Source organism: Bos taurus, chromosome 6 (assembly GCF_002263795.3).
Source record: "Bos taurus isolate L1 Dominette 01449 registration number 42190680 breed Hereford chromosome 6, ARS-UCD2.0, whole genome shotgun sequence".
Classification (NCBI taxonomy): Eukaryota; Metazoa; Chordata; class Mammalia; order Artiodactyla; family Bovidae; genus Bos; species Bos taurus.
Genome location: NC_037333.1, coordinates 25073988 through 25101306, shown reverse-complemented (window position 1 = coordinate 25101306; position 27319 = coordinate 25073988). Strand labels below are relative to the sequence as shown.

At 36.1% G+C, this 27319-nt stretch overlaps 1 protein-coding gene across 4 annotated transcripts; it reads right to left on the bottom strand.

Annotated features, from left to right (window-relative positions):
• Positions 1-210: 210 nt before the first annotated feature.
• Positions 211-27319, bottom strand: TRMT10A (tRNA methyltransferase 10A). 4 transcript variants are annotated; one of them, XM_005207711.5, is made up of 8 exons: positions 23753-26936; positions 19953-20149; positions 15726-15888; positions 11571-11642; positions 10435-10509; positions 7698-7847; positions 5170-5275; positions 211-3693 (listed from the first exon to the last, which is right to left on the bottom strand). In XM_005207711.5, exons 2-8 carry the CDS (start codon positions 20135-20137, stop codon positions 3428-3430), a joined length of 1017 nt encoding a protein of 338 aa, XP_005207768.1. In that variant the 5' UTR covers positions 20138-20149; positions 23753-26936; the 3' UTR covers positions 211-3427.

Below are 27319 nucleotides of genomic sequence, written 5' to 3'. Positions count from 1 at the left end.
TTACAATAGCCGAGACACACAAGCAACCTAAATGACCGCTGACAAATGAACAGATAAAGAAAATGTGGTGTGTGTGTGTGTATATATTTAACACAATGGAATGTTAAAACAGAATGAAATAATGCCATTTGTAACAACACTGATGGACCCAGAGATTACCATACTAAGTCAAGTAAATCAGATAAAGACAAATATCACATCACTTACATGTGAAATCTAAAAAGTTATACAAATGAATTTATTTACAAAACAGAAACAGACACAGAAAGCAAAATTAAGTTACCAAAGGGCAAAGTGGGGGATGAGATACGTTAGGAATTTGAGATTAACAGATACACACTACTCCATACAATATAGATAAACAAGGACTTACTATGTAGCATAGGGAACAATATTCAATATCTTCTAATCACCTATAGTGGAAAAGAACCTGAGAAGGAATAAAAAATATATTTTATAAATATAGTGTGTATGCATAACCGGATCACCTTGTGATACACCCAAAATCTTGTAAATCAACTAAACTTCAATAAAAATAAACTTTTAAAAATTAAAAAAAAAAAATGAGAGAAAATCCAATTATTTCAGCAGACATATCTCATTTTGATGCATTTAAATACTAACTAAATTCCCCACCTTTACTATGTTCCAATACAAGTGACTTTAATATTACTTAAGTTTTTAAATAAAGTACCTCAGATAAACCAAAACAATTTTGAGAACATAGTAAAATAAGAAAAACTTACAATTATTTAAATAAAAACAAAATTTTAAATATCTCAGAAATTAGTCATTTCTAATTGTCATCTTCACCTTCTTGTCATCAGCAATCCAAATTAGATATGGACTTGGAGTGAACAGAATTGTATCCACCCAAAAGATATAGTTCAAATCCTAATATATGATACCTGTGGATGTGAACTTATTTGAAAACAGTTTTTGTAGATAAAATCAAGTTAAAATGAAGTCACAGTGGATAATGGAGAACCCTAATCCAATCACTGGTATCCTTAAAAGGACACAATAGAAGCACAAAAGACAGAGGGCAGAAGTCCATGTGATGACAAAGATTTAGGTGATGCAGTTTCAAGCCAAGGAACGCCAAGGATCGCTGGCAACCACCGACAGCTAGAAGCAGCCAGGAAGGAATCTTCACTAGCCTTCTGAGGGAGTATGAGCCAACCAACACCCTGATTCTGGACTATCAGTCTCCAGAACTATAAGAGTACATGTCTTTTGAGAATAAACTACTGTTGTTTTAAAATAAACTACTGTTGTTTTAAAATAAACTACTGTTGTTGGCAGTATTTTGTTACGGCAGCCCTGGAAACAAATGTAGGGCTTATATAATTAGTGAAAATTAAACTACATGGTGCTTGTAATGACCTTTCCCCACTTTTCAATATCAAACTGAGCCTTATTCCATATGGAATGATTTAAATTATAAGCCTAACATTTCATGCTACTAACTATACTTAGAAAAACCTGTAACTTTGAAAAACACAACTTAAGACACAAGCTCTATTCTTCTACAACTGTGGGGGCTTTTCTTTATTTACATACATTTCTCACAGACCTTTAAATGGGTTACTGTAATAGATTACTAAGAATAAAGCAACAAAAGAGACAGTGAATGTCAATATTAAATTCAGTGAATTTTCGATCAAATATGTATATAATCTGAGATGCCAATAAGTAAAAAAAAAACAGAAACTTAATTTATCCAAACCTAGTAACTAAGGCTTCTGAAGTGTTACTTTAGCTGTGACAAAGAATAATCACGTTAAATATAACTGCTCTACATTTACTGGCAGGAACTAAAACATCTACTAGCTCCACCATCTCTTGCCAATGCCCTCATATAAATGTTTGGTTATAGATATTTACATTTCATGAAATTTAAATTCCTTAGTGTTTTTCAGCACATTCACACAAATAATATAGATATGGCAACTCAATCCTATCATCAATAACAGAATTATACATGATGTGGACAGACACATGTATATACAATTATACACATATTTTCATACATGCTTATAGTATTTACAGAAACATATTTACATTAGCTTAAATATTATTATACGATAGACAGATGCACATATAAAGTTAACTTTATTTGCTTAAGAACCAACATTATTTTAAAGAAGTACATATGGAAAGAAAAGGATAGCTGCCAAGGGCTACTTTTTTAAGAGCTGTTTCTTTTTAAATTTGGGTAATGACAAAAATGGATCACTACGCCTTTTTTAAAAATAAGTTTATGTATTTATATTTGATTGGGCTGGGTCTTCACTGCTACATGTGGGCTTTCTCTAGTTGCTGTGCATGGGTTTCTCATTGAAGTGGCTTCGCTTCTGGAGCACAGGCACTAGAGCACGTGGGCTTCAGCAGCTGCAGCTTGAGGGCTCTGGAGCGCAGGCACAGTAGAGTGCACGTGCTTAGTTACCCAAGGCATGTGGAATTTTCTCAGACCAGGGGTCGAACCCGTGTCCCCTGCATTGGAAGGTGGATTCTTAAGCACTGGACCACCAGGGAAATCCATCAACAGCTTTTTAAAATAATCTAGCCTGAAAAATGGGCTTCTCTGGTGGCTGAAAAATTAATTTTGTAATTGAAATCATTTACCTTGATTATTTAAATTAAGAAAATATATTAAAGTCTTAAGTCCTCAGTGCTTGCCTTAGAACCACAAAATGCATCACACACACACAAAAGGATAGAGATGGGTCCATATTCCAAAAGACATCAATGTTTGAATATAATTCAAACAAATTCAATCGAATCCAGGAATACTGGAATGGGTTACCTTTTCCTTCTCCAGGGGATCTTCCTGACCCAGGGATTAAACTCATGTCTTCTGCACTGGCAGGTGGATTCTTTACCACTGAGCCACCACAGAAGCCCCTTATCAATCCAATACTTCTTTCTTCCTAAAATCACTATATTCCTTTGAAATAATTAAAGTGAATATAAAAGCTGCAAATAGAAGGTAATTTCCCATTCAGAAAATTTTGTTAGACTTAAAGGAGATTTAGGATACTTGCCTCCACAAATAAGTAGGCAATAAATCAGAAAGACACTGATATAAACATATAGTAATAAAACTGAAAGGTCTGAAGGCACATTCTGAAGAACACAATCTTGTAAATAAAAGAACATAGATTTACTAATAGGGTAATATTCTCAAGTAATGCTTGTTTGAGGCTTAGAAAATTTTTTATTTTACATATTTAACTCTTATGCAAAAACAAAAAAATGCTTTCTTATGAGTACTTTTTATCACTTAATTCAAAAAGTTAAAAAAAAATTCACAACAGAAATAAAAGAAAATGAAATTTCTTTCCAATTCAAATATTCTGTGAAACACCTCACTTTCTCCTGATTATTCCTTAAACTTAAGGAAAAAAAAAAAAAAAAAGTGGTATTAGTGTGGTACAGAGTTCACTGTAGATTCAGTGCTATTTTCTTTATCCTGCTTTTCTTCCTCGTGCGTTGAATCTAGTTCATGCCTATTTTCCTCCTCACTGGAATCACTGTTTAATCCACCTTCAACTCTGGCGAATTTCTTGTCATGTGAACAACTTTCACAGGCTTGGTCTGTGGGAACAGCTCCTTTCCTTTGGGGTAAAATAGTGAAAAATGCTTCTTGCCAGTCTCTTGTCTCCAGGTATTCCAAAATAATCTCAAACACTGCAACGAAGACAAACTCCGTTTGTTTCTTAGCCTAGCTCATCACAATGCTGTATACTTTAAAATACATTGCTTTTGTGTTAAGAGTGCTAGCATGTCCTAATAACTACTTTGTTCTTATTACTTTCTTCTCCTGTATTAGCTGTCAGAGCTAATATGTCCCAAGGCTCTCAAGGCTGCTACTTTGTAGCTTTTCCTCATATCCTTTCTTAACCACTCAGAGGTTTATCATTATCCATTGTCAATTATAATTAATAGACAGAGGACCCCTCTTTGGTTTCCTTCTTATTCTTCATTCCTTCCATATCTCTATCCTTTATATGCAAACAAACAAACAAACAAAAAAGGTGGGGGAGAGCTACCATTAATCTAAATTTCTTCTAGCTTTCCACTCACTCTGGGGAGTGTCTTGTCTCCCTTTTTTTTTTTTTAAAATACTGTCCCGCCAAGTTCTTCTCACTTTTAACACATTGATGAAAGGGTAAATTTGGATTACTTTATGATAGAAAAGGAATCCATTATATATCAAAAGTCTTGGAAGAGGTTCATTCCTTGAATCAATAAATTCATTTCTATAACTCCCTAGAGCCTGCTACAGAGAAATTTAAAAAACCCAATTAATAGTTGTGTACTAACAAAAATCTCTACTAAAAAACATTTCAAAAAGCAAAACTCCAGGCAAAGACTTAAGTCTGAGGATATCTATTATAATATTCACAGCATATTATAAATATTATAATATTTACTATAATGTAGTAAAAAGAAAAACATGTCAACAGAATGGCTGTATTATTGTATTGATATATTCAGATGAAGAAAAAGTTACACAGCCATTAACAATGATTCAATAAATATAAACGGAGGGAAAACACCCCACATTTGTAACATTTTATGTAATAGAGTAAGAATCCAATTATATAATAAAGGATATATATGCATAGGAACGGAGAAGGCAATGGCACCCCACTCCAGTACTTTTGCCTGGAAAATCCCATGGACGGAGGAGCCTGGAAGGCTGCAGTCCATGGGGTCGCTGAGAGTCGGACACAACTGAGAGACTTCACTTTCACTTTTCACTTTCATGCATTGGAGGAGGAAATGGCAACCCACTCCAGTGTTCTTGCTGGGAGAATCCCAGGGACGGGGAAGCCTGGTGGGCTGCCGTCTATGGGGTCGCACAGAGTCGGACACGACTGAAGTGACTTAGCAGCATGCATAGGAAAAGAACTTGGAGAAACACCAAAAAGTTACTATGAAGTATTTCTGGGTAGTGAAATAACACCTACTTATTTTTCTTTACACTTTTTTATACCTTCAAAACTTTCTAAAATATGCATGTATCAGTCAAACAAATCATAAATGACTACATTTTAATTTTCCAAAGGTATATATTTTCTATTTTTACAAAATGTGAATAGAAGGTTATTTTTCAGTGTTCACTCAGGTAAATTTTTAGCTTATAAGCTTATGGCTTACCATGATTAACTGCCAAAACTTTTCTACTATTCATCTTCACAAAATTCCCAAGGGGAAGCTGTGCATGATCAATTCCATGATCTGATGCTTGTTTATACGTGAGTCCCTAAAACAAAGACATCATCACCTGGACTAGAACATTATATTATTTAAACTTAAGTCTATGACAGAATAAATAATTTTTAGGAAAGACTTTAGTTCAGAGAATGTAATCTGAATTTGTGTGTGTATATTTAACAGCTAATTTGAAAACATTCTCTTGATAATAAGTATAGTCAGAATGTTGCTGGTATTTATTTTAACCAAACGAGGAAACCAAAGACATTAAGCTGTCTATCCTGTCACAAAGTTCGTCAGTGGCAGAACCAAAGGAAAAACCTGGCTCATGCCTCCTGACTCAAGCAGCTTCTCATCACTCCACACTGCCTTATTCTCAGCTTATTCAAACTGAATTCTTATAGAAGCATCATCACTCTTCTCATGAATCTGAAAGATAGAACTGTTTCAATTATATAGCACTAAGAGGCACAAGTGGCAAAAACTGATGAGATAAAAACCTGAATGAAAAAAATTTCCTATTGTCCATAAATTTTATTTTTTCATTTCTGTCAATTAAAAGAATGCTGAATTATGGGGGAAAAAAAAAAAAAACCCAAAACCCAAAACCCAACCTTAGCATGGTAGCATGGTAGAATAAAAAGCTTTAGAAAGGAAATCAACTTAAATCCTGTCTTAGGACTTTGCTTTAATGAAATGTAAACATTTTAGAAATTCTATTAATGTTACACTTAATTTATGTGTGAGAAACAGAAAAGTAAACAAATAATACAACTTTCAGTGGAACAATACTTACTGGATGCATGAATTTCAACTTAAAAAAAAACGCTGAGTATGAATTTTCTTCCCAAAATTAAAATCCTTAAAGCCTGGGTCTAATCAGGACTAAAAGAGCCCAAAGACATAACACAGGAGGAAAAAGAGCTAAATTTCTTAACTAATAATTTGCATTTTCAAAAAATAATCATTCATTTATTGGCCACTCCATGCTACACAGCTTGTGGGATCTTATAGTTCCCCAAACAGATTAAACCCAGGCCCTTGGCAGCAAGAGCACAGAGTCCTAACCACAGGACTGCCAGAGGAATTACCAATAGTCTGGATATTTTAAAGGCCAATATTTGATAATAGATCAAGTCAGGTCTTTTTGAAAACAAAATTGTTTTACTTCAGAGAAACATACAACATCAAAGAAAAAAACTAGTTCTACAGAAATAAGAAAACAGAATTTTTCTAAGGAAAAAATAGGCTAAAGATCATTCTGATAAAATTCCCTACGATGCTATAGAGCTGTACTGCCCAACTATAGCCACATGTAACTATTTAAACTTATTATAATTTTTAAAAACTCAATTTCTCAATCATACTATGTACAACTCATGCTCAACAGCCAATGGGTTACCATACTGCAACACGATGATATAAATACTTCCAACAATGCATAAAATTTTCCTGCACAGTGGTGCTATATGAGAATAATGAATTACTGTGTATTATTCTGCTGACAACATTTCAGCAGATACTTAGCTAAATAAGTTGAGCTTAACTTAGCACAATGCAACATAACTGGAAAAATACAAAATAATGTTTTCTTTTAGAAAGTGTATTTCTATAATTTTTCTTTTTTTTATTATTATTTTTTTTACTTTACAATATTGTATTGGTTTTGCCATACATCAACATGCATCTGCCACAGTGTACACATGTTCCCCATCCTGAACCCCCCTCCCACCTCCCTCCCCATACCATCCCTCTGGGTCATCCCAGTGCACTAGCCCCAAGCTTCCTGTATCCTGCATCGAACCTGGACTGGCGATTCATTTCTTATATGATATTATACATGTTTTAATGCCATTCTCCCAAATCATCACCCCCTTCCTCTCCGACAGAGTCCAAAAGACTGTTCTACACATCTGTGTCTCTTTTGTAACTTTTCATTTGAATGAGGGTAAGGAGGTGGGAAGAGACAAAGTACAAATTAAAGAGGACAGAAAACACATCCCATATAATTACATATTTGAAAATGGGCGTAAGTTTACCAATTTGGATATAAATTTTGGTATAAATTAATATAAATTTTACCAGCAGCCTAGAAATTGATTAGCAAAAGCAGCATTTATCAATACAGAAAATCATTTAAGCACGTGGGCTCCAGAGCAATCTGGAGTTTCAAGTGTCTACTACCTATTATTATTGATTTTAGATTTAATTTTAATATGCCTCTGGTTCCTCATCTGTAAACTGTGTGTACTAACAGCACTGACTTCACTGGGTTGCAGTAAGGATAAAGCAAGCTAACATATGTGAAATGCTTTGCTTAGCTAGAAAGGTGACCAAAATATCACTGTACTCAATAAACATAAGCACTCAGTACTTACTATCAAGAAAATTAACATTACTATCAAGAACACTGGTACAGCAATTTTTTCAACTATGAGCAAAAGCAAAAATAAAAACTTAATAGTATGTACCTTGTGATGGTTGTGATCTACTAATCCTCCAATCACATAGGCCTTTGATTCATCTAATTCCTTTAATATATTAGGTGAATCTGATGTAAGATAAATCAGGTCTTCTTTCTGTATGAATTCACTATAGTGCTCTGGTTTGATATGGATATCCTTTAAAACACAAAGAGAAAGATGCTATTAATTAATAGGATTTTGTGAAAATTGGCTAAAAATGATTATTTTCTTTTCCCTAGACAAACCCACCCAAAAAACATATGACAGGAAGTCTGAAAGAATATTTTAACAATGTCTTATTTAGAACCTATCACTCGAACATCTTTTCACCTCACATCTCAATTATTTAAGTAGCCTCCTGATGCTATTTCCACCTCTAGCCTCAGATCCCTCCAATTTACTTCCTCACATGGCTGGGGGGCTCGTTTTCTGAAAACACTATTCTCAATGTTTCATATTTATCTGTAGGTTATAATTCAAGCTCCTTAACTTAGTAACTCTCACCTCAATACAGCACCAATCTATCTTGCTAACTTTCTGTTCCAACAAAACAAATGCATTTGTTATATATTTGCTCACATTGTTCTCCAGCCAAAGAATGCCTTCTCCAATTACTTCCTTCTCCATTTATATGAATCATCAAAAAGAAAGGGCTTACAGATTTAATAATTTTCATGTATCGACTTCCACAAAAATAGACATTTGAAATCTTCTTTACCAAAACTATCAGGTCAGAGGTACAGGCTGAACAACAGTAGGCAGAATTTTGCAAATTGCACCAAAAGAAAAAAGGAAGATACATCACAAGGTTTAGATGGCACGTCTCAATAATTTTTGTGGAAATAAAAAAATGAAGCAGGAGACCTCTCACATAAGTGTATATAGCCTATTGATTAATAAGCAGCCATTTTTCTGGAAAATGATATACGATAAATATGATGCCTATGCTTAATAAAGGCCCCAAGAGGAATGTGCATAATTAGAAACTTGTGAACTCATATGTCTCTGGAAAACTGGTGGTATAAAGTAATAAATTTTACAAGCTATAACTGAAATAACTGAAAGTACGCCTACTCTAACTCATTACAGTATTTCTTAGGAAAACAGGCATGAACATAAAACTTGGTAAATTTACTATACTTTAGAACTTAAAAAGACTTTTGAAAATGTTTTATACTACAGACTATTAATAAAATAAAAAATGCAGTCATTATAGGATTAATGAGTGAGACAGGGAAAGTCTGTCACAATGAAAACTGGCTTGGAGAAAGGGAAAAAGTATAAGAATAACCCACCACTTCTCTGAGTAGAATAGGATTAAGGTTCCTTAGGGATTGGTACTAAAGCCAATCTATACATCTGTGTCTCTTTTGCTGTCTCGCATACAGGGTTATCGTTACCATCTTTCTAAATTCCATATATATGCATTAGTATACTGTATTGGTGTTTTTCTTTCTGGCTTACTTCACTCTGTATAATAGGCTCCAGTTTCATCCACCTCATTAGAACTGATTCAAATGTATTCTTTTTAATGGCTGAGTAATACTCCATTGTGTATATGTACCACTGCTTTCTTATCCATTCATCTGCTGATGGACATCTAGGTTGCTTCCATGTCCTGGCTATTATAAACAGTGCTGCGATGAACATTGGGGTACACGTGTCTCTTTCAATTCTGGTTTCCTCGGTATGTATGCCCAGAAGTGGGATTGCTGGGTCAAATGACAGAGTAGTTTAGTTCAATAGAAAAAAAAACATGTGAGCCACATACGTAATTTGAATCCTTCTAGTAGCCACATTAAAAAACAAATGACAAGGGGCTTCCCTAGTGGTCCCATGGTTAAGAATCCACCTTGCAATGCAGGGTACATAAGTTTGATCCCTGGTCTGGGAAGATCCCACATGCTGTGGAACAACTAAGCCCATGCACCATGACTACTGAGCCCCAAAGCTGCAACTACTGAAGCCCTAGTGCCTAGAGCCTGTGCCCTGCAACGAGAGACGCCACAGTGATGAGAAGCCTGCACACTGCAACTGGACAGTAGCCCCCGCTCACCACAACCAGAGAAAGCCTGGGCCCAGCAACGAAGGCCCAGCACGGCCAAAAATAAATAAATAAGAAAATTTAAAAAGTGACAAGAAATACTTGAAATTAATTTTAACAATACATTGTATTCAACACAATATACCTTAAATGTTATCATTTAACTTATAATAAATGTGTTTTTTTCATTTTAAGCAGATATCTTACATTCTTTCTCTGTTTTGTACTATCTTTGAAATCCAGTGTTTATTTGACATTTATAGCACATCTCAAATCACCAGTCACACTTCAAGAGTTCAATAGCCATGTGTGGATAGTGGACATCAGAGGGTATAGAACAGATTTAGGAGAAAACAAATACATTTCCAAATTTTAGAGTGACTTCACTCTTATAAATAATGTATAGCTAGTTTGCTGGGTTGAGATTGCATATAGACCTTTAATTCTTTCTTTTTTCAAAAAATATGTTTTAAAGTTGGCAGTAAAATAGCAAGTGAGATTTCATGAAAGAAGGTACAAACTATATCTCAAGTCTCTTAGCGTCTCTCCTTGGTAAACTTAGACTTAGGTACAGTGGTACACAGGGTTTGGAGCTGCTGACTCATATTTGTTAGCACTATGTAGAACTCAGGTAAAAAATGTAGACCTTTAAGCCTAAAAATACTTTGTATTATATGAGAGTTAATCGATTTTAGTTACCTTCCAGTTGACCCATCCTTTGTCATTTTCATCCATATTCTTTTTCAGCTGGCCTCCATGGCTTGTCAAATAAAACTGATAAAGAGATTGGCAGGCATAGAAAGAGAGACTGAAAGACTATTAAAGCCAATATTTTATTTCCTCTCTCACTAATTTGACTATCAATGAAACACAAAATATTTTCATTCTGGACAAAAATTAATTTATGACATTAATTTAAAAATTAATTTATGGCTTTAAACATGACAAGATTTATCTTTGATAGAAATGTGTATTTTTGTGCATCTCCTAACCCACTAACTTCTGTATTCCACTTACATTTTCATTCCATTTTCTAAGCAGTTATAATCTGCCTCTTGTTTAATGATCACTTTTCTATAAAATTCCTGCTTCCATGTCATTTCCCTTCCCCTTCTTTTGCCACTACTGTTATTTTTTACTAGTCCAAAGTCTTCATAATTTTGCTTTGACTTTAAACCCTGAAACCTATTTGAAATCTAATCAAGGGTGAAAATAATCTAAAATGTGAAAATATAATATTACTATCACTTGATAAAAAGAAAATATCTAACCACAATTTTAACAAGATTTTCTAGTTTTTAACATCAGTGAGTCAGAGTTAATTTTTAGCGCACTTAGAATTAAAACAATAAGAAAAATGACCCTACTCTTACGAGCAGTCAATTAGTCTCACAAATCACTCCCTCAATCCTTCAAAATTATCAGTGACTCAAAATCCTTTTAAGTAGAGAAAATCTGGCCAACAGGCACAATGGCACGTATCAGCCTGGGGCAGTTCCCCTACTCCCCAGAAAGGAAGGATTGAGAGCTGAGAAACTGGTATGAAAATATGCGTGTGTCCTTTAATGACGATGGTCAACTATACAACAATGAACAGGTCAAGATGTATAGGACTGATGACTGGGTACAGTGTGTTTGAAAATAATATATGAAAAACATTTAAAATATTCTCTTTTTGTAGAAAAATAGAACATTTTCCCAAAGAGACATTTAGCTTATTAAAAAATATTACCTGTAACACTCATTCTTGTAAAGGCAATCAGGATTATGTATGCATTTTCTGAAGGAAGATATAAAAGGAAACTGGAAGTTTGTTTTAAATTTCTCAAACATACCTGCACAGGGTGCAGTGCTCGTCGATTTTCTGCATAACATCGTTGAATCTGCTTATGAAGTTTCTTAATGTCCTATAAAAGAGTGCAATTTTTAAAGTAATATTTTCAAAATTACCTGTGGCCATTTCATAATCTGAGTGGAACAGAATAAGCAGGAAGGATAACTAGATAGGTACATTTCTTCTTTAGAAATATAAGTCCTTTCTGACTAATTTCCATTCAATTTCCTAACATATTATTTAAATAATTAATATAAGTCAATACTCTGTAAGTGACCCATAATTTCATATTTTGTATCCACTTAAAATATAAGTTCACGAAAACTTTCACTCTTCTTAGGAGACAACAAAAGAAAAAAATAAAACTCTTAGAGCCATAGTATTAAAATTTTCACAAGTTAAAAAAGTTTAGAAAGTAATTAAAACATAGTAGCATTGTTTAAACAACCAAGTTTCTCAGACTATTAAATAATCCTCTTAAGCCAATCATATTTTTCCCCTTTCTTTCAGTTAGGATTAATAACAAAACCCCCTACAGCTCTTTACAATTAGTATGCAGTTACTGAGTTTCATAATCTATTACAGTACCTGTCTTTCCCTCTGTCTATACATATACATATAAATAAAAGCAAGTTATTAGCTATTTAATACTTTAATTTAGGGCCACAGATTTTGAAAAGCTTAACTTAGGAAGCATTTTTTAAGGAAAAAATTTAAAAAACAATTTTTTTAAAATCTAAAAGTTGGTTTTTTTTCTGGCCACTCTGTGCAGCATGTGGGATCTTAGCTCCCTAAGCAGGGATCAAACCTGTGCCCCTCCACATTGGAAGTGAGGAGTTTTAACCACTGGACCACCAGGCAAGTCCCAACTTAGTATGTAAAGCTGGTTTGGTGGTGCTGACTTCTCTTAGCTTTTGCTTGTCTGTAAAGCTTTTGATTTCTCCGCTGAATCTGAATGAGAGCCCTACTGGGTAGAATATACATTCCTATACTCTAACAACAGAAGATGAGAAAGAGAAATCAAGGAAAGAGTCCCATTTACCATCTCATCAAAAAGAATAAAATACCAGGAATTAACCTACCCAAGGAGGGAAAAGACCTGGACGCAGAAAACGAGAAGATACTGATGACAGACATCAAAGATGTGTGACACAAACAGATGGAGAGATAGTATACCATGTTCTTTGATTGGAAGAATCCATACTGTGAAAATGACTACACTCCCCAAAGTAATCTACAAATTCAATGCAATCCCTATTGAATTACCAATGGCATTTGCCACAGAACTAGAACCAAAAAATTTTACCATTTGCATGGAAAAACGAAAGATCCTGGAGAGCCAAAACAATCTTGAGAAGGAAATATAGGGCTGGTGGAATCAGGCTCCCTGACTTCAGGTTATACTACAAAGAAAGCTACAGTCATCAAAACTGTATGGCACTGGCACAAAGACAGACATAGTGATTGATGGAACAGGACAGAAAGCCCAGAAATAAACCCATGCATCCATCATCAACTCATCTATGACAAAGGAAGCAAGAGTACATGATGGAGGGAAGACAGTCCCTTCCATATGTGGTGCTGGGAAAACTGAATAGCTACAAGAAAAAGAATAAAATAGAACACTTCCTAAAAACATACACAAAAATAAACTCAAAATGGATTAAAGAGCTAAATGTAAGGCCAGGTAGTATAAAACTCCTAGAGGAAAATATTGACAGAACACTCTTTGACATAAATCACAGCAAGATCTTTTCCAATCCACCTCCTAAAGTAATGAAAATAGAAACAAAAATAAACAAATAGGACCTAATTAAGCTTAAACACTTTTGCACAGCAAAGGAAACCATAAACAAAAAAGGTAACCCTCAGAATGGGAGAAAATATTTGCAAAAGAAGCAATTGACGAGGGATTAATCTCCAAAAAAAATAGAACGGCTCTTGCAGCTCAATATCAAAACAAACAACTCAAAAGATGGGCAGAAGATCTAAACTGACATTTCTCCAAAGAAGACATACAGATGGCTAAAAAGCACATGAAAAGATGCTCAACATCACTAATTATTAGAGAAATGCAAATCAAAACTACAATGAGGTATCATCTCACACCTGTCAGAATGGCCATCATCAAAAAATCTACAAACAATAAACACTGAAGAGGATGTAGAGAAAAAGAAATCCTCCTACACTGTTGGTGGGAACATGAACTGGAATAGCTACTATGGAGAATAGTATGGAGGTTCCTTAAAAAACTAAAAATAGAATTACCATATGATCCAGCAATCCCATTCCTGAGCATACATTCAGAGAAAACCATAATTCAAAAATATACATATATCCCAATGTTCACTGCGGCACTATTTACAATTACAATAGGACATGCAAGCAACGTAAATATACTTCATCAGATGAATGAATAAAGACGATGTGGTACATACATACAATGGAATGTTACTCAGCCATAAAAGGAAAGAAATTGGGTCTTTTGTAGTGATGTGAATGAACCTAGAGTCTGTCATACAGAGTGAAGTAAGAAAAAGAGAAAAACAAATATATTAATGCATATATGTGGAATCTAGAAAAATGGCACTGACAAACCTATTTGCAGGGCAGGAATAGAAGACACAGATATAAAAAATGGACTTGTGGACACAGGGGGAAGGAGAGGGTGAAACTGAAAGAGTATGCACGACCACATGTAAAACGAGTACCTAGTGGGAAGCTGTCGTGTAAACACAAGGAGCTCAGCCCAGTGTTCTGTGATGACGTAGACAGGCGGGATGGACGGTTCAAGAGGGAGGGGATATACACATACATATAGCTGATTCACACTGTTGTACACTAGAAACCAATACAACATTTTACAGTGATTATACTCCAGTTAAGAAAAAAAAGAAGACATGGTACATTTATATAATGGAATACTACTCAGCCATAAGAAAAGAAATAATGCTATTTACAGCAGCACGGATGGACTTAAAGAGACTATCATACTAAGTGAAGTGAGTCAGGCAGAAAGACAAATGTGTGTCACTTCTATGTGAATCTAAAAATATGACATAAATGGACTTATCCACAAAACAGAAACAGACAGACAGAGAACAGACTTGTGCTTGCCAAGGGGTGAGAGAGAGATAACTGGGGATCTGGGATTTAGCAGATGCAAACTACTACACACAGAATGGATAACAACAAGGTACAACCGTATAGCACAGCAAACTATATTCAATATCTTGTAATCATAATGGAAAAGAATATGAGAAAGGATAAATGTGTGTATATATATACATATATATAAATGCATAACTGAGTCACTTTACAATAGAAACTAACACAACATTGTAAATCAACTATACTTCAATAAAATAGTTTAAAAAACACATACACACAGGAAACCAACAAAATAGCCTAGAGATGGAAGCAACATAAATGTCCACTGACAACAGATGAATGAATAAATAAAAAGTGGTTTATATATACACTAAAATAGTGTTCAAGCTTAAAACGTAAGGGAATCCTGACACACACTACAATGCAGGGGCTTCCTAAGGGGTGCGGTGGTAAAGAACCCGCCAGTCAATGTGGGAGACATGGGCTCCATCCTTGGGTCAGAAGATCCCCTGGAGTAAGAAATGGCCACCCACTCCGTTATTCTCGCCTGGGAAATCCCATGGACAGAGGAGCCTGGTGGGCTACAGTCCATGGGGTTACAGAGAGTTAGACATGACTGAACAACTGAGCACAGAACAGTGAAGACATAATGCTCAGTGAAAAAAATCTGTCACGAAAGTAGGATTCCACTTATATAAGATACACAGAGTAGACAAATTCATAGAGACAGAAAGTAGAATGGCGATGCCAAGGGCTCAGGGAAGGGGAATGGAAATGGTTGTTCAATGGGTATAGAGTTTTAGTTTTGTAAGATGAAAAAGAGTTCTGGAGATTGGCTGCACAACATAAGTGTACTTAGCGCTATTGAACTGTACACTTAAAAGTGGTTAAGATGGTAAACTTTGTTATGTACATTAAAAACCACAATTAAGAAAAAAAGATGCATTTTAGTACATAAATTATATCAAAGTAATATTACATATTAAAGCAAGAGTTATTAAACCTAGTTCAGCTACAGGATTTTTCTGACAATGATTCATGATACCTTTAATACCATCAAGCTGTCAAAACTGCAGTCAATGATAAGGCGGAGTGGGCTGTGAACAACATCTCTTCGAATACGTTTTCTGTCACTTCCATCTGAATTTGACTCAGGTTGACATTGTCGCTCTAATTGCTTTCTCTTGCGTTTTTCCTTCCGTTTTTGTCTAAAATTAGTAGAAAACAACTTTTTGTTATTTGGATATTTACAAAACTTTTCTAAACAAAAAAAAAATTATTTTAAAATCAGTAGGCTAAATCATAAAAAACTGCTACTTCTGTGGATCAAAAATTGTCAAATACCAGAAATTTTAGATAGTCTAAAAGTTTTACATAATAAATGAGTCTGCAAAAGCAAAATATTTTTTACACAGATCTGAACTATAAGTTCATTTATTATTGGTAGCACGTTATATGGGGCTTCCCTGGTAACTCAGCTGGTAAAGAATCCACCTGCAATGCAGGAAACCTGGGTTCAAGGTTCGATCCCTGGGCTGGGAAGATCCCCTGAAGGAGGGCATGGCAACCCACTCTAGTATTCTTGTCTGGAAAATTCCAATTTCAGAGGAGCCTGGTGGGCTACAGTTCATGGGTTCACTAAGAGTCAGACACAACTGAGTGATTAAGTACAGCACAGCACAGAGCCCATTATATGTACTTAGAAAACTTAAAATACTGAGTTTGAGAGTTATAAAAAATTTTACTTTTATCATTTCCCTACATGATTTTCAAGCAACAATTATAACCATATGTAAAAAAAAGTAAAATTGTTATTCAACATAGATTCAGATATCCTAGCCACAGCAGGCAAAAGAAAAAGAAATAAAATGAATCCAAATTGGAAAAGTAAACTGTCATTGTTTCCAGATAACACAATGTTGTATACAAAAAATCCTAAGGATGCTAAAAGAAAATAACTGGAGCTCAACAATGAATTTGGTAAAGTTGTAGGATACAAAATTAATACACAGAAATCCATTGCATTTCTACACACAACAAACATCAAAAAGAGAAATTAAGGAAACAGTCCCATTTTACCATCTCATCAAAAAGAATAAAATGCCAGGAATAAACCAACCTAAGGAGACAAAAGACCTAAACTCTGAAAACTATAAAACACTGATGAAAGAAACTGAAGATTACACAAAGATATACCGTGTTCTTGGATTAGAAGAATTAATATTGGGAAAATGACCATATTATGCAAGCAATCTATAGATTTGGTGCAATTCGTATCAAAATATCAATGGCATTTTTCACAGAACTAGAACAAAATTTTCTGAAGCTTGTATGGAAACACAGAAGACCCTGAGTAGCCAAAATAATCCTGAGAAAAAAGGATGAAGCTGGAGGAATCATCTTCCCTGACTTCAGACAATACTACAAAGCTATAATCATCAAAACAGCATCACACTGGCACAAAAATAGAGGCACATACATCAATGAAACAGAAAGCCCAGAAACATGTCAATTAATTAATATCAATTAATCTATGATGAAGAAAAGAGTACAGGAAGGAGGAAAGACAGTCTCTTCAGTAAACGGTCTTGGGAAAACTGAATAGCTACAAGGAAAAGAATGAAACTAGAACACTCCCTAACACCATACACGAAAATAAACTCAAAATGGATTAAAGACCTAAATATAAGGCCAGATACTATAAAGCTCTTAAGAGAAAAATATAGGCAGAAAACTCTGACATACATCACAGCAAGATCTTTTCTGATCCACCTCCTAGAGTAACAAAAATAAACATAAAAATAAACTTAAAAGCTTTTGCACAGGAAAAGAAACCATCAACAAAATTAAAATACAACATATGGGCAGGGAGTAAATATTTTCAAATGATGTAACTAACAAGAATTTGCTTCCAAAATAAACAAAAAGCTCATACAGCTTAATATTAAAATAGAACAAAACAAAACTGAACAACCCAAACGAAAATGGAGCAGAAGACCTAAACAGACATTTCTCTAAAGAAAACATACAGATGGCCAATAGGCACATAAAAAGGAGCTCAATGTTGCTTTGGAGAAATGCAAATCAAACTACAATGAACTATCATATCACCTCACACCAGTCAGTATGGCCATCATCAAAATGTCTATGAATAACAACTGCTAGAGGATGAAGAGAAAAGGGAGCCCTCCTACATTGTTGTTGAGAATGTGAATTTGTGCAGCCACTACAGAAAACAGTATAAAGATTCCTTAAAAAACTGAAAATAGAGTTACCATATGGTCCAGCAATCCCACTCCTGGGCATATAGCCAAAGAAAACTCTAATTAAAAAAGATACATACACCCCCAACATTCATAGAAGCACTGTTTACAAAAACCAAGACACAGAAGCATCTAAATGTTCACTGACAAATGAATGGAGAAAGAAGACGTGGTATATATACACAATGCAATGTTACCCAGCTATAAGCAAGAATGAAATAATGCCATTTGCAGCAGCATGGATGGATCTAGAGATTATCATAAGTGAAGTAACTCAGACAAATATGTTAGCACTTACATGTGGAATCTAAAAAAAGTGATATAAATAAAGTTATTTACAAAACAGCAGTAGACACACAGACACAGAAAAGAAACTTATGGTTATAAGAGTGGATAGTAAGGGCGTAGGAAGAAAAGTTAGGAGTTTGGGATTAACATACACATTCTGTGCTCAGTCACTTCAGTTGTGTCCAACTCACTGCAACCCTAAGGACTGTAGTCTGCCAGGCTCCTCTGTCCATGGGATTCTCCAGGCAAGAATACTGGAGTGGGTTGCCATGCCCTTCTCCAGGGGATCTTCCCAACCCAGGGATCAAACCCATGTCTTACACATGTTCTGCATTGGCAGTCGGGTTCTTTACCATTAGCACCACCAACAAGGACCTACTGTATCACACAAGGAACTATATTCAATGTTTTGTAATTATCTATAATGGAAAAGAATCTGAAAAAGTATGTATGTATATGTATATATGGGGCTTCCCTGGTGGCTCAGATGGTAAAGAATCTGCACAGAATATGGTAGACCCAAGTTTGACCCCTGGGTCGGGAAGATCCCCTGGAGAAGGAAATGGCAACTCACTCCAGTACTCTTGCCTGGAGAATTCCATGGACAGAGGAGCATGGCGGACCACACTCCATGGGGTCGCACAGTTGGATACAACTGAGCAACTAACATATTCACTTTTTCATATATATATATTTCACATATATATATATATATGAATTAACTATGAAAAATAAAGTGTTAGTTGCTCAGTCGTGTCTGACTTTTTGTGACCCCATGGACTGCAGTGCGCCAGGCTCCTCTGTCTGTGGAATTCTTCCAGTCAAGAATACTAGAGTGGGTAGCCATTCCCTTCTCCAAGGGATCTTCCTAACCCAGGGATCAAACCCAGGTTTCCTGCATTGCAGGCGGATTCTTTACCCTCTGAGCTACCAGGGAAGCCCATAAAAATAAAATGAAGAAAAAAGTGTTAGTTACTCAGTAGTGCCTGACTCTTTGCAACCCCATGGACTGCAGCCCACCAGGCTCCTCTGTCCATGGAATTCTCCAGGCAAGAACACTGGAGTGGGTAGCCATTCCCTTCTCCAGGGAATCTTCCCAACCCAGGGATCAAACCCAGGTCTCTCACATTGCAGGCAGATTCTTTATCATCTGAGCCACCAGGGAAGCTCTTCAATAAAAATAAAAGTTCTTTTTTAAGAAAAAGCTGCTCCCATTTTTTTAAAAGTAAAATTATGAAAAAAAAAAAACCTCAGGTTTTTCTCTCATCTACATCAACAATTAATTTTCTAATAAATTTTATCTTTCTACAATAACAGCTTAAGCCTAACTGCTCTTACCAAAACCTGTAATAGTTCTAGCAAAATCAATGTTAGGCCCAAACTTGACCTTTCTGAGATGATTATTTTTGTTCCATATCTAGGACATGGATGCTAACTATATCCTTTTTATAAACTGGTTACTTTAGAAATTGGGGTGCTACTCACAATATGTGTGGGTGAGAAAAGTGTATTGTGTAAATTCAGCAACACTGCTAAAAAAAAGAAAACAATTTAAAACAGTTTTAGTAGCCAACTGACAAAGTGAGCTAACAATATGTACAGTCCCAATTTAATTAACATAATTACTATTGCATAATTATGTAACTGCATAATTACTATATTGAAGGTTCAACATTCCATATCTCTAAATAGGGGTAGAATATATGCATTTTTATACATACTTGCGGAGTTCTCGTTGTTCTTCCCATTGTTTCTGTTTCATTAGCTTCTTCATTTGCCGTTTAGATATTGGTTGAAACCTTTCACTTGATCCGGGCTTCTGATTTTGCTCTCCATCTTCACTTAAGTTTTTCTGTCTTTCAACATTACAAGTCTCACTAAATGCTGGCAACATTTCAGATGACATTATTTGATGCCTCTGAAAAATTGAAAAGCAACTCTGACATGAACAGATGATTTACAACCAAAAAAAAAAAGTAAAAAAAAAAGACCAAAGGATGCAATTAAAATGAAACCATATTAGTAATGAAAAAAGTGCAAATTTAGGCAATCAATCGTCATTTACTGGCAAAGATCATTTGATGAAATGGGCTATTTTCATACACTATTGGCAGCACAGAACAATTTTCCCAGAAGACTACTCAGACCTGTACGTTTGAAGAGATTTAAAATGTTGATACTCTTTCTTACAATAATTTATTTCCTTAGAATTCCTGTAAATTAATTAGAAATATAAACAAAATTAATAGAAAAGAATACATGTATTACTGCTATTTTTAACAATAAAAAATTAGAATATCACCAAATGGGGACTAAATATAAATTACAGTTCACCTATAACACTGGATTGGAATACTAAGCAGCCAAGAAAAATGTTTCTCAATATTATTTAGTGATAAAGGGAAATAATTATGTTAAATAAGAAAATCAAAACAAAAAATGTTCAATTTTCTTTATATATATATATGTGTATATATATATATATACACACACACATACACACACACATATACACACATGTTTTAATTCTGACCCACCCATGGCTTTCTGCATTTTCCAAATTTTATATAATGAAAATATAGTTTTATAAAAGAAAAACATATTATTTTTTTTAAAGATATGGAAGGCACATTTTTGTACTTGTTTTTAATACTGTCATACAGGAAAAGTGCTAATTTCACTATCTGGGTGGACACTCAACAATTGATTTTTGACACAAGTTGTGCTATACATTTCTAAATTTTGGACAGTACAGAAAACAAATTGAGTTGCCCCCCAACATATTTCATTATAAATATGTAATTATAAATTTTTCACTTAAGTCACAGCTGAAAAACAAAATATGTAAACTGACTCTGTAATCAGTTTACATAATATGTAAACTGACTCTGTAACTCAGGGCCATCTAAAACATCTTATTTAGATTTAACCACCCACTCTGGTAGCTCAGTTGGCAAAGAATCTACCTGCAGTGTAGGAGACCCAGGTTCGATCTGTGTGTCAGGAAGATCCCCTGGAGAAGGAAATGGCAACCCACTCCAGTATTCTTGCCTGGAAAGTAAAGTCCCACAGACAGAGGACTCTGGCGAGCCACACTCCATGGGGTCGCAAGAGTCAGACACGACTTAGCAACTAAACTACAACCACATCTTTACATCCACTGTTTAGAGCTAAACTTGCCTTTAGAGCAGGGAAAATGATAGAAATACTGAAATATCTTTTCTCTTTAATTATTAACACCATAGCTTAAGAATATGTGTTCTTTATCCCTATCAAAGACTAAGCATGAAGTCTGCAATATTCTATCAGTCTTACACAAAAATGGGTAGTTCTTCCCTTTCACAGGGATAGCTAACAAGTCTGTGCAGAGAAGCCAACATCTAAAAGGAAAAAGAACAATCGCCACAATTCAGAGACTGGAAAGAAAAGAACTTCACAGAACATAATTTGAGCAGCAGTTTCATTACATGGTTCTTGCCTTCTTTAAACATGCAATGATGTAATAGGACATATGGGGTACCTAAGAAAAGTTAGAAAGTTTATCAAATTTTGACTGCAAGACAAGAAATTTTAAGATGTATGATTTAGGGGCTAGAGCAAAGCCCTGACATGTTACTTCACTGCAAAATTACTAAGAGGGGGAAGAATCATCTAGGAATACAAGAGTTCACAAGTTTTCTTTATGCCACCAACCACTTTTTTCCACTGGATCATAGAAAAAACAAGAGAGTTCCAGAAAAACATCTATTTCTGCTTTATTGACTATGCCAAAGCCTTTGACTGTGTGGATCACAGCAAACCATGAGAAATTCTGAAAGACATGGGAATACCAGGCCACCTGACCTGCCTCTTGAGAAACCTGTATGCAGGTCAGGAAGCAACAGGTACAACTGGACATAGAACAGACTGGTTCCAAATAGGAAAAGGAGTACATCAAGGCTGTATATTGTCACCCTGCTTATTTAACTTATATGCAGAGTACATCATGAGAAACGCTGGGCTGGAGGAAGCACAAGCTGGAATCAAGATTGCTGGGAGAAATATTAATAACCTCAGATATGCAGATGACACCACCCTTATGGCAGAGAGTGAAGAACTAAAGAGCCTCTTGATGAAAGTGAAAGAGAAGAGTGAAAAAGTTGGCTTAAAGCTCAACATCAGAAAACTAAGATCATGGCATCTGGTCCCATCACTTCATGGCAAATAGATGGGAAACAGTAGCTGACTTTATTTTTCTGGGCTCCAAAATCACTGCAGATGGTGACTGCAGCCATGAAATTAAAAGACGCTTACTCCTCGGAAGGAAAGTTATGACCAATCTAGATAGCATATTAAAAAGCAGAGACATTACTTTGCCAATAAAGGTCCATCTAGTCAAGGCTATGGTTTTTCCAGTGGTCATGTATGGATGTGAGAGTTGGACTGTGAAGAAAGCTGAGCGCCCAAGAATTGATGCTTTTGAACTGTGATGTTGGAGAAGACTCTTGAGGGTCCCTTGGACTGCAAGGAGATCCAACTGGTCCATCCTATAGGAGATCAGTCCTGGGTGTTCACTGGAAGGACTGATGTTGAAGCTGAAACTCCAATACTTTGGCCACCTCATGCAAAGAGCTGACTCATTGGAAAAGACCCTGATGCTGGGAAAGACTGAGGGCAGGAGGAGAGGGGGATGACAGAGGATGAGATGGTTGGATGGCATCACTGACTCAATGGACATGGGTTTGGGTGAACTCTGGGAGTTGGTGATGGACAGGGAGGCCTGGTGTGTTGCGATTCATGGGGTGGCAAGGAGTCAGACACGACTGAGAGACTGAACTGAAACACTTCTTTTAAGGGAGATCATCTCCTAGAAATGACAACTCAACTTTGACTCTCCACTGGAAAGTTCACTCGGCAGGGCTAACATCTGCTTTTGCCCAACGTTACACTGGCAACGCTAACACAGTGCCAAGCACTTCGTAGACGCTTATTACGTACAGGTAGAACGAATAAATGAGTGAGTGTGATATTATAAAGGGCTTCTAAAGGCAATGAAAATTGTAACATCAAACATTTATTAATTCTTACTATACTTAATAAAAAAGTTATTATCTAATTTACTCTCTTAAAAACCCTACACACAGAAGTCGCTCAGTCGTGTCTGACTCTTTGCGACCCCATGGTTTGTAGCCCACCAGTCTCCTTGGTCCATGGGATTTTCCAGGCATGAATACTGGAATGGGTTGCCGTTTCCTTCTCCATAAAAAAAAAACCCTAAGGGGTAGTCATATATGCCTACTTTGCAAAGGAAGAGGTACAAAGATTACTTGCCCAAAGTTACAAAGCTCTTATATAATTCCTAAGAAACAAGGCACCTACAGCAAATGTTGCACAAAATAGGTCCGCAAATACTTGTTGAATGAAGTAATGGAGCGAAGATTCAAGCCCACATCCAACTCTACTGTATTCTAGAAATCCAAAGTCTTATTTAGAAAATGGGAATTTCCAAACAATGTTAAAGAGCTGTGTTGCTTTCACCCACCTGCTGTTGAAAGGCTCGGGGAAGACCTGTGTCACCAAAAGGTAATGGACGGGAAAAACCCTTTGGTTCTACTTGTATGCCAGTGCACCAAAAAAAAAACAATCGGGAAACTTCCTAGAGATCACTGCCAAAAGTTTATGTCTGTGACATCCTGCCTTCCAAGCTTGCAACACATGACAATGGCAGATAAAATATTAAAAGGGGAAACAAAAAAAGTATAGCTTTTCTCAAAATTAAGAACAAGGTCTGCTGTGTTAAAACAGCTGAGAGTTTTCCTATCTTTAAAGAGAAAAATAATAACACAAGACAGAGGATGGGATACAGATGGGAGGCAATTTAAGATGAACCCTTACACTGGTGTTAGGGGTGAGGCTCCTCTTTCCAAGAAAAAATGCCTAACAACAGGTAAAATTAAAGATAGCTTATACAAAGCTGACTACTTGGGGGAAACAGACACCAGCCTTTTGGCTACAACCTGGGCCCAGATATGAGGTGACATATGAACGTACAATATGACCGAAATTCTCAATCACAGATATAGGCTCTGCTATTGGTCTGAAGCACTGAAAAGGGTCATGGGGTGGAAGGAACCACAAAATCAGTAGCAGACAGAGGTAGTTTGGAAAGGAAAGCTATAATTCCATTCCAGATGAGTCTGCAAAGCAAAATTATAAAAGGACAGGAAATGAGGGAAAAAAAGAGTTAATGAAGAGTAATAACCATAAAAACAAAAATTGAGAAATTGATACACAAAAACGGGCATAAAAATAGCAAAACAAGAATTCATTAAAAAAAAAAAAAAAAGGACCAATTTGGAAACCAGGAAGTGAAGTCATAAAAATTTCAACATACGAGGCAAACTCCAGATTACTTGGAGTCCAAGAGGTAATTGATGAATTAGAAGACAACCTCACAATCTGATTCGGAGTTCAGACAGAAAAATAAAATGAAAAAAATCGTATGTCTGAGCATTTAAAAAATGTGAGTAACAGCTTGAGAGAAACATAGGCCAAAAAGGTAACTGGAGGTAAATGTAGAACCTTGAGCACATTCATTAACTTTTTTTAATCTAGAAAATAAGGTTACTACTCAAGAAACAGGAGACAGAGGGAACACAGTAAGCCTGAAAAGATAAGAAAAATTTTAAACATGAATTGTGATTCCGAGGATCACTTTTATTTCCTTTCCAAAAATAAACACATGAATAAAAATTAGCAATGAATATATCCAAAACAATATAGAAAACATAAGCTAAACCTGCCCCTTAAGCTAAATGTGCGGGTTTCCCAGGTGGCACTAGTGGTAAAAAAAAAAAAACTAAAAAAACCTGCCGGCCAACACACCATGGGTTCCATCCCTGGTCAGGAAGATTCCCTGGACGAGTGCATGGCAACCTACTTCAGTATCCTTGCCTGGAGAATCCTCGCACAGAGGAAACTGGGCTACAGTCCACAGGGTCGCAAACTGTCGGACACAACTGAAGCGACTTGGCATGGAGGAACACAAGCCAAACGTGCAGACTTTAAGGCACAATTAAAAATCAGAGGAAACAAATTGCTTTCTTCATGAAATTGATTAATATTGTAGGAGAGAATATTTCTATCATCAGTGGCATCGGTTTTCACTAGTTTCCTACTATGATCAAAAGAGCAAGTGTTGATTGGCTCTAGACTGTGAAAATTTTAATATAACAAAGTACAGTAAAATTTTACAACTCATGCACACCAGGGGGAGCTTTCGCCTTTCCCAAGAAGTCCAAGTTAAATTTAATTTGCTTATCATTGCATACTAATATTTTTAAAAAGCCTATCAAATACAAAGGTCATGAGCTTGTCAATATCATTATCACTGCTATTTTAAAAGTTATTTTCAATTAAGAAAAAGGAATGTAGTAAAAGAAAAGTTTTTAAAGCTTTGAATAAGCTAGATACATTGCAGGGAATGATGCAATGATCAAGCATCAAATGATGCTAGATTGAGATCCTTTCATTATTGCTTTCAACACACTTTACAAAGACATATACCAACTCCTACTGCCTGTAACATACGGTAAGCATTTAACTATGCACTAGTTTGTTCAGATTAACCTGTTAAGTAAAATATAAACACCATGGCAGAGTTTGCATTCGTCCCTCACATGCAGTGCTATTCACTGCACATTTTAATTCATTCACCAGGTTCAACCAACTTTGTAGCAATTACAGAAATAATTGTGCCAAATTTAGTTTACTTGAGCACTGAATTTTTTTAAATGGTTCGTTTAGTTAGATATAGATTATCTGGTGGTTTTATGAAACTATGGATAAAGATGACTAAGGCAATTTTGTGTGGGATAGATTAAAAAAATTGTATCTCTATTATCCTTGTATTTCCACTTTTCAGCACAACTCCTGGCAGGGAGATTACACATTATGAGTGTGACTGGCCGAAAGTTTAAAAAAAAAAAAAAAAATCATGGCTTTATTGATTGGGCTAAAGTCTTAATAATTTATAACACAGCCTCCTTTCCAGAAACATCCAAAGGAATGTCGAAATAACCGCAGAACGGAATTAAATGACCTAACGGTGGTAAAGAAGGAATATCCTTTTTTAAAACGCGAGGGCCAGATTTGCAATAACGACTCGGTTCAGCTGTGAGGTCCCTTAGGCAGAGGCCTGGGCCATGATGGGGAAAGGCGGAGGATTTATAACAAACAAAAAAGCGAGAAATGTGCTGTTGCTATCCTCTGTGTACCTCTAGAAAAATTCCTGAATTTAAACACAAAATGTTTCAGGGAAATTCAGTAACACCTTGGACTTCTTAAAATAGTCCTCAGCTCACCACGGTGGGGCCTAACAGCACCTGCAGCAACTTTCCCCTGGCCTCTCGCCACATTTCACAGCGCTCAGAGACATCAGCCCTCGTAGGAAAAATGAGGAAAATGAGGAAAAACGAGGTTTAAAGACGAAAAGCGACTTGCCCACGGTCACTTGCCAGTAAGTGGCACAACCACAACTCGTTTTCCGGCCTTTCAGAGTCCAGATTTCCCTCTCCCTTCATTCTTGGGAAGCGAACACACTTCACATACTAGGACCGTATCTTGACCCCAAACAGAAGTCGACAGCAAGAGGTCCTATACTAGTGACCAGAGCCGAGCCCGACTCTCGCCTCCATGTCTCAAATGCGTGGACGCATTCCAGAGGCGGGGTTAATTTGCAGCCGACGAATCAGAAAGCTGTTTGGCGAGCCGAAGGGGCGCGCTCTCTCTGACGACACTTCCTTCCGGAGCTGGGTCTTTGCTACCATTTTCCATTATCCCACTTACCTCTTGCCCGGAAGCCCTATTGCTAGTGGAAGGCGGGATCGGCACGCGCTCCTTTTGCTCCCGGATTATATCAAAAGGTAGATGAGCGCAAGCCTCCGCGCCAAGACACTTACCGAACAGAGGAGTTGTCGGGAAATCTGATAACCTCTCAGAAGGCTTTTTGTAGTGGTCTTTACCACTCGAGAAGGTCCTCTTTCGGAAACTTCAACTCCCAGAGGCAGAGCCGGTAGCTACACGTAGAAGGCTACGGAGGTTACGTCTT

Bases quoted from the DNA above. Each gene is read 5' to 3' on its own strand.
- TRMT10A (XM_005207709.5), bottom strand. From the start codon at position 26,627: ATGTGGCGAGAGGCCAGGGGAAAGTTGCTGCAGGTGCTGTTAGGCCCC. The intron at 15,889-19,952 runs GTATGTATAAAA...TACTAATTTTAG, and splicing joins GAACAACGAGAACTCCGCAA to ACAAAAACGGAAGGAAAAAC. The intron at 3,694-5,169 runs GTAAGCCATAAG...TCTTCGTTGCAG, and splicing joins AGTTTTGGCAGTTAATCATG to TGTTTGAGATTATTTTGGAA.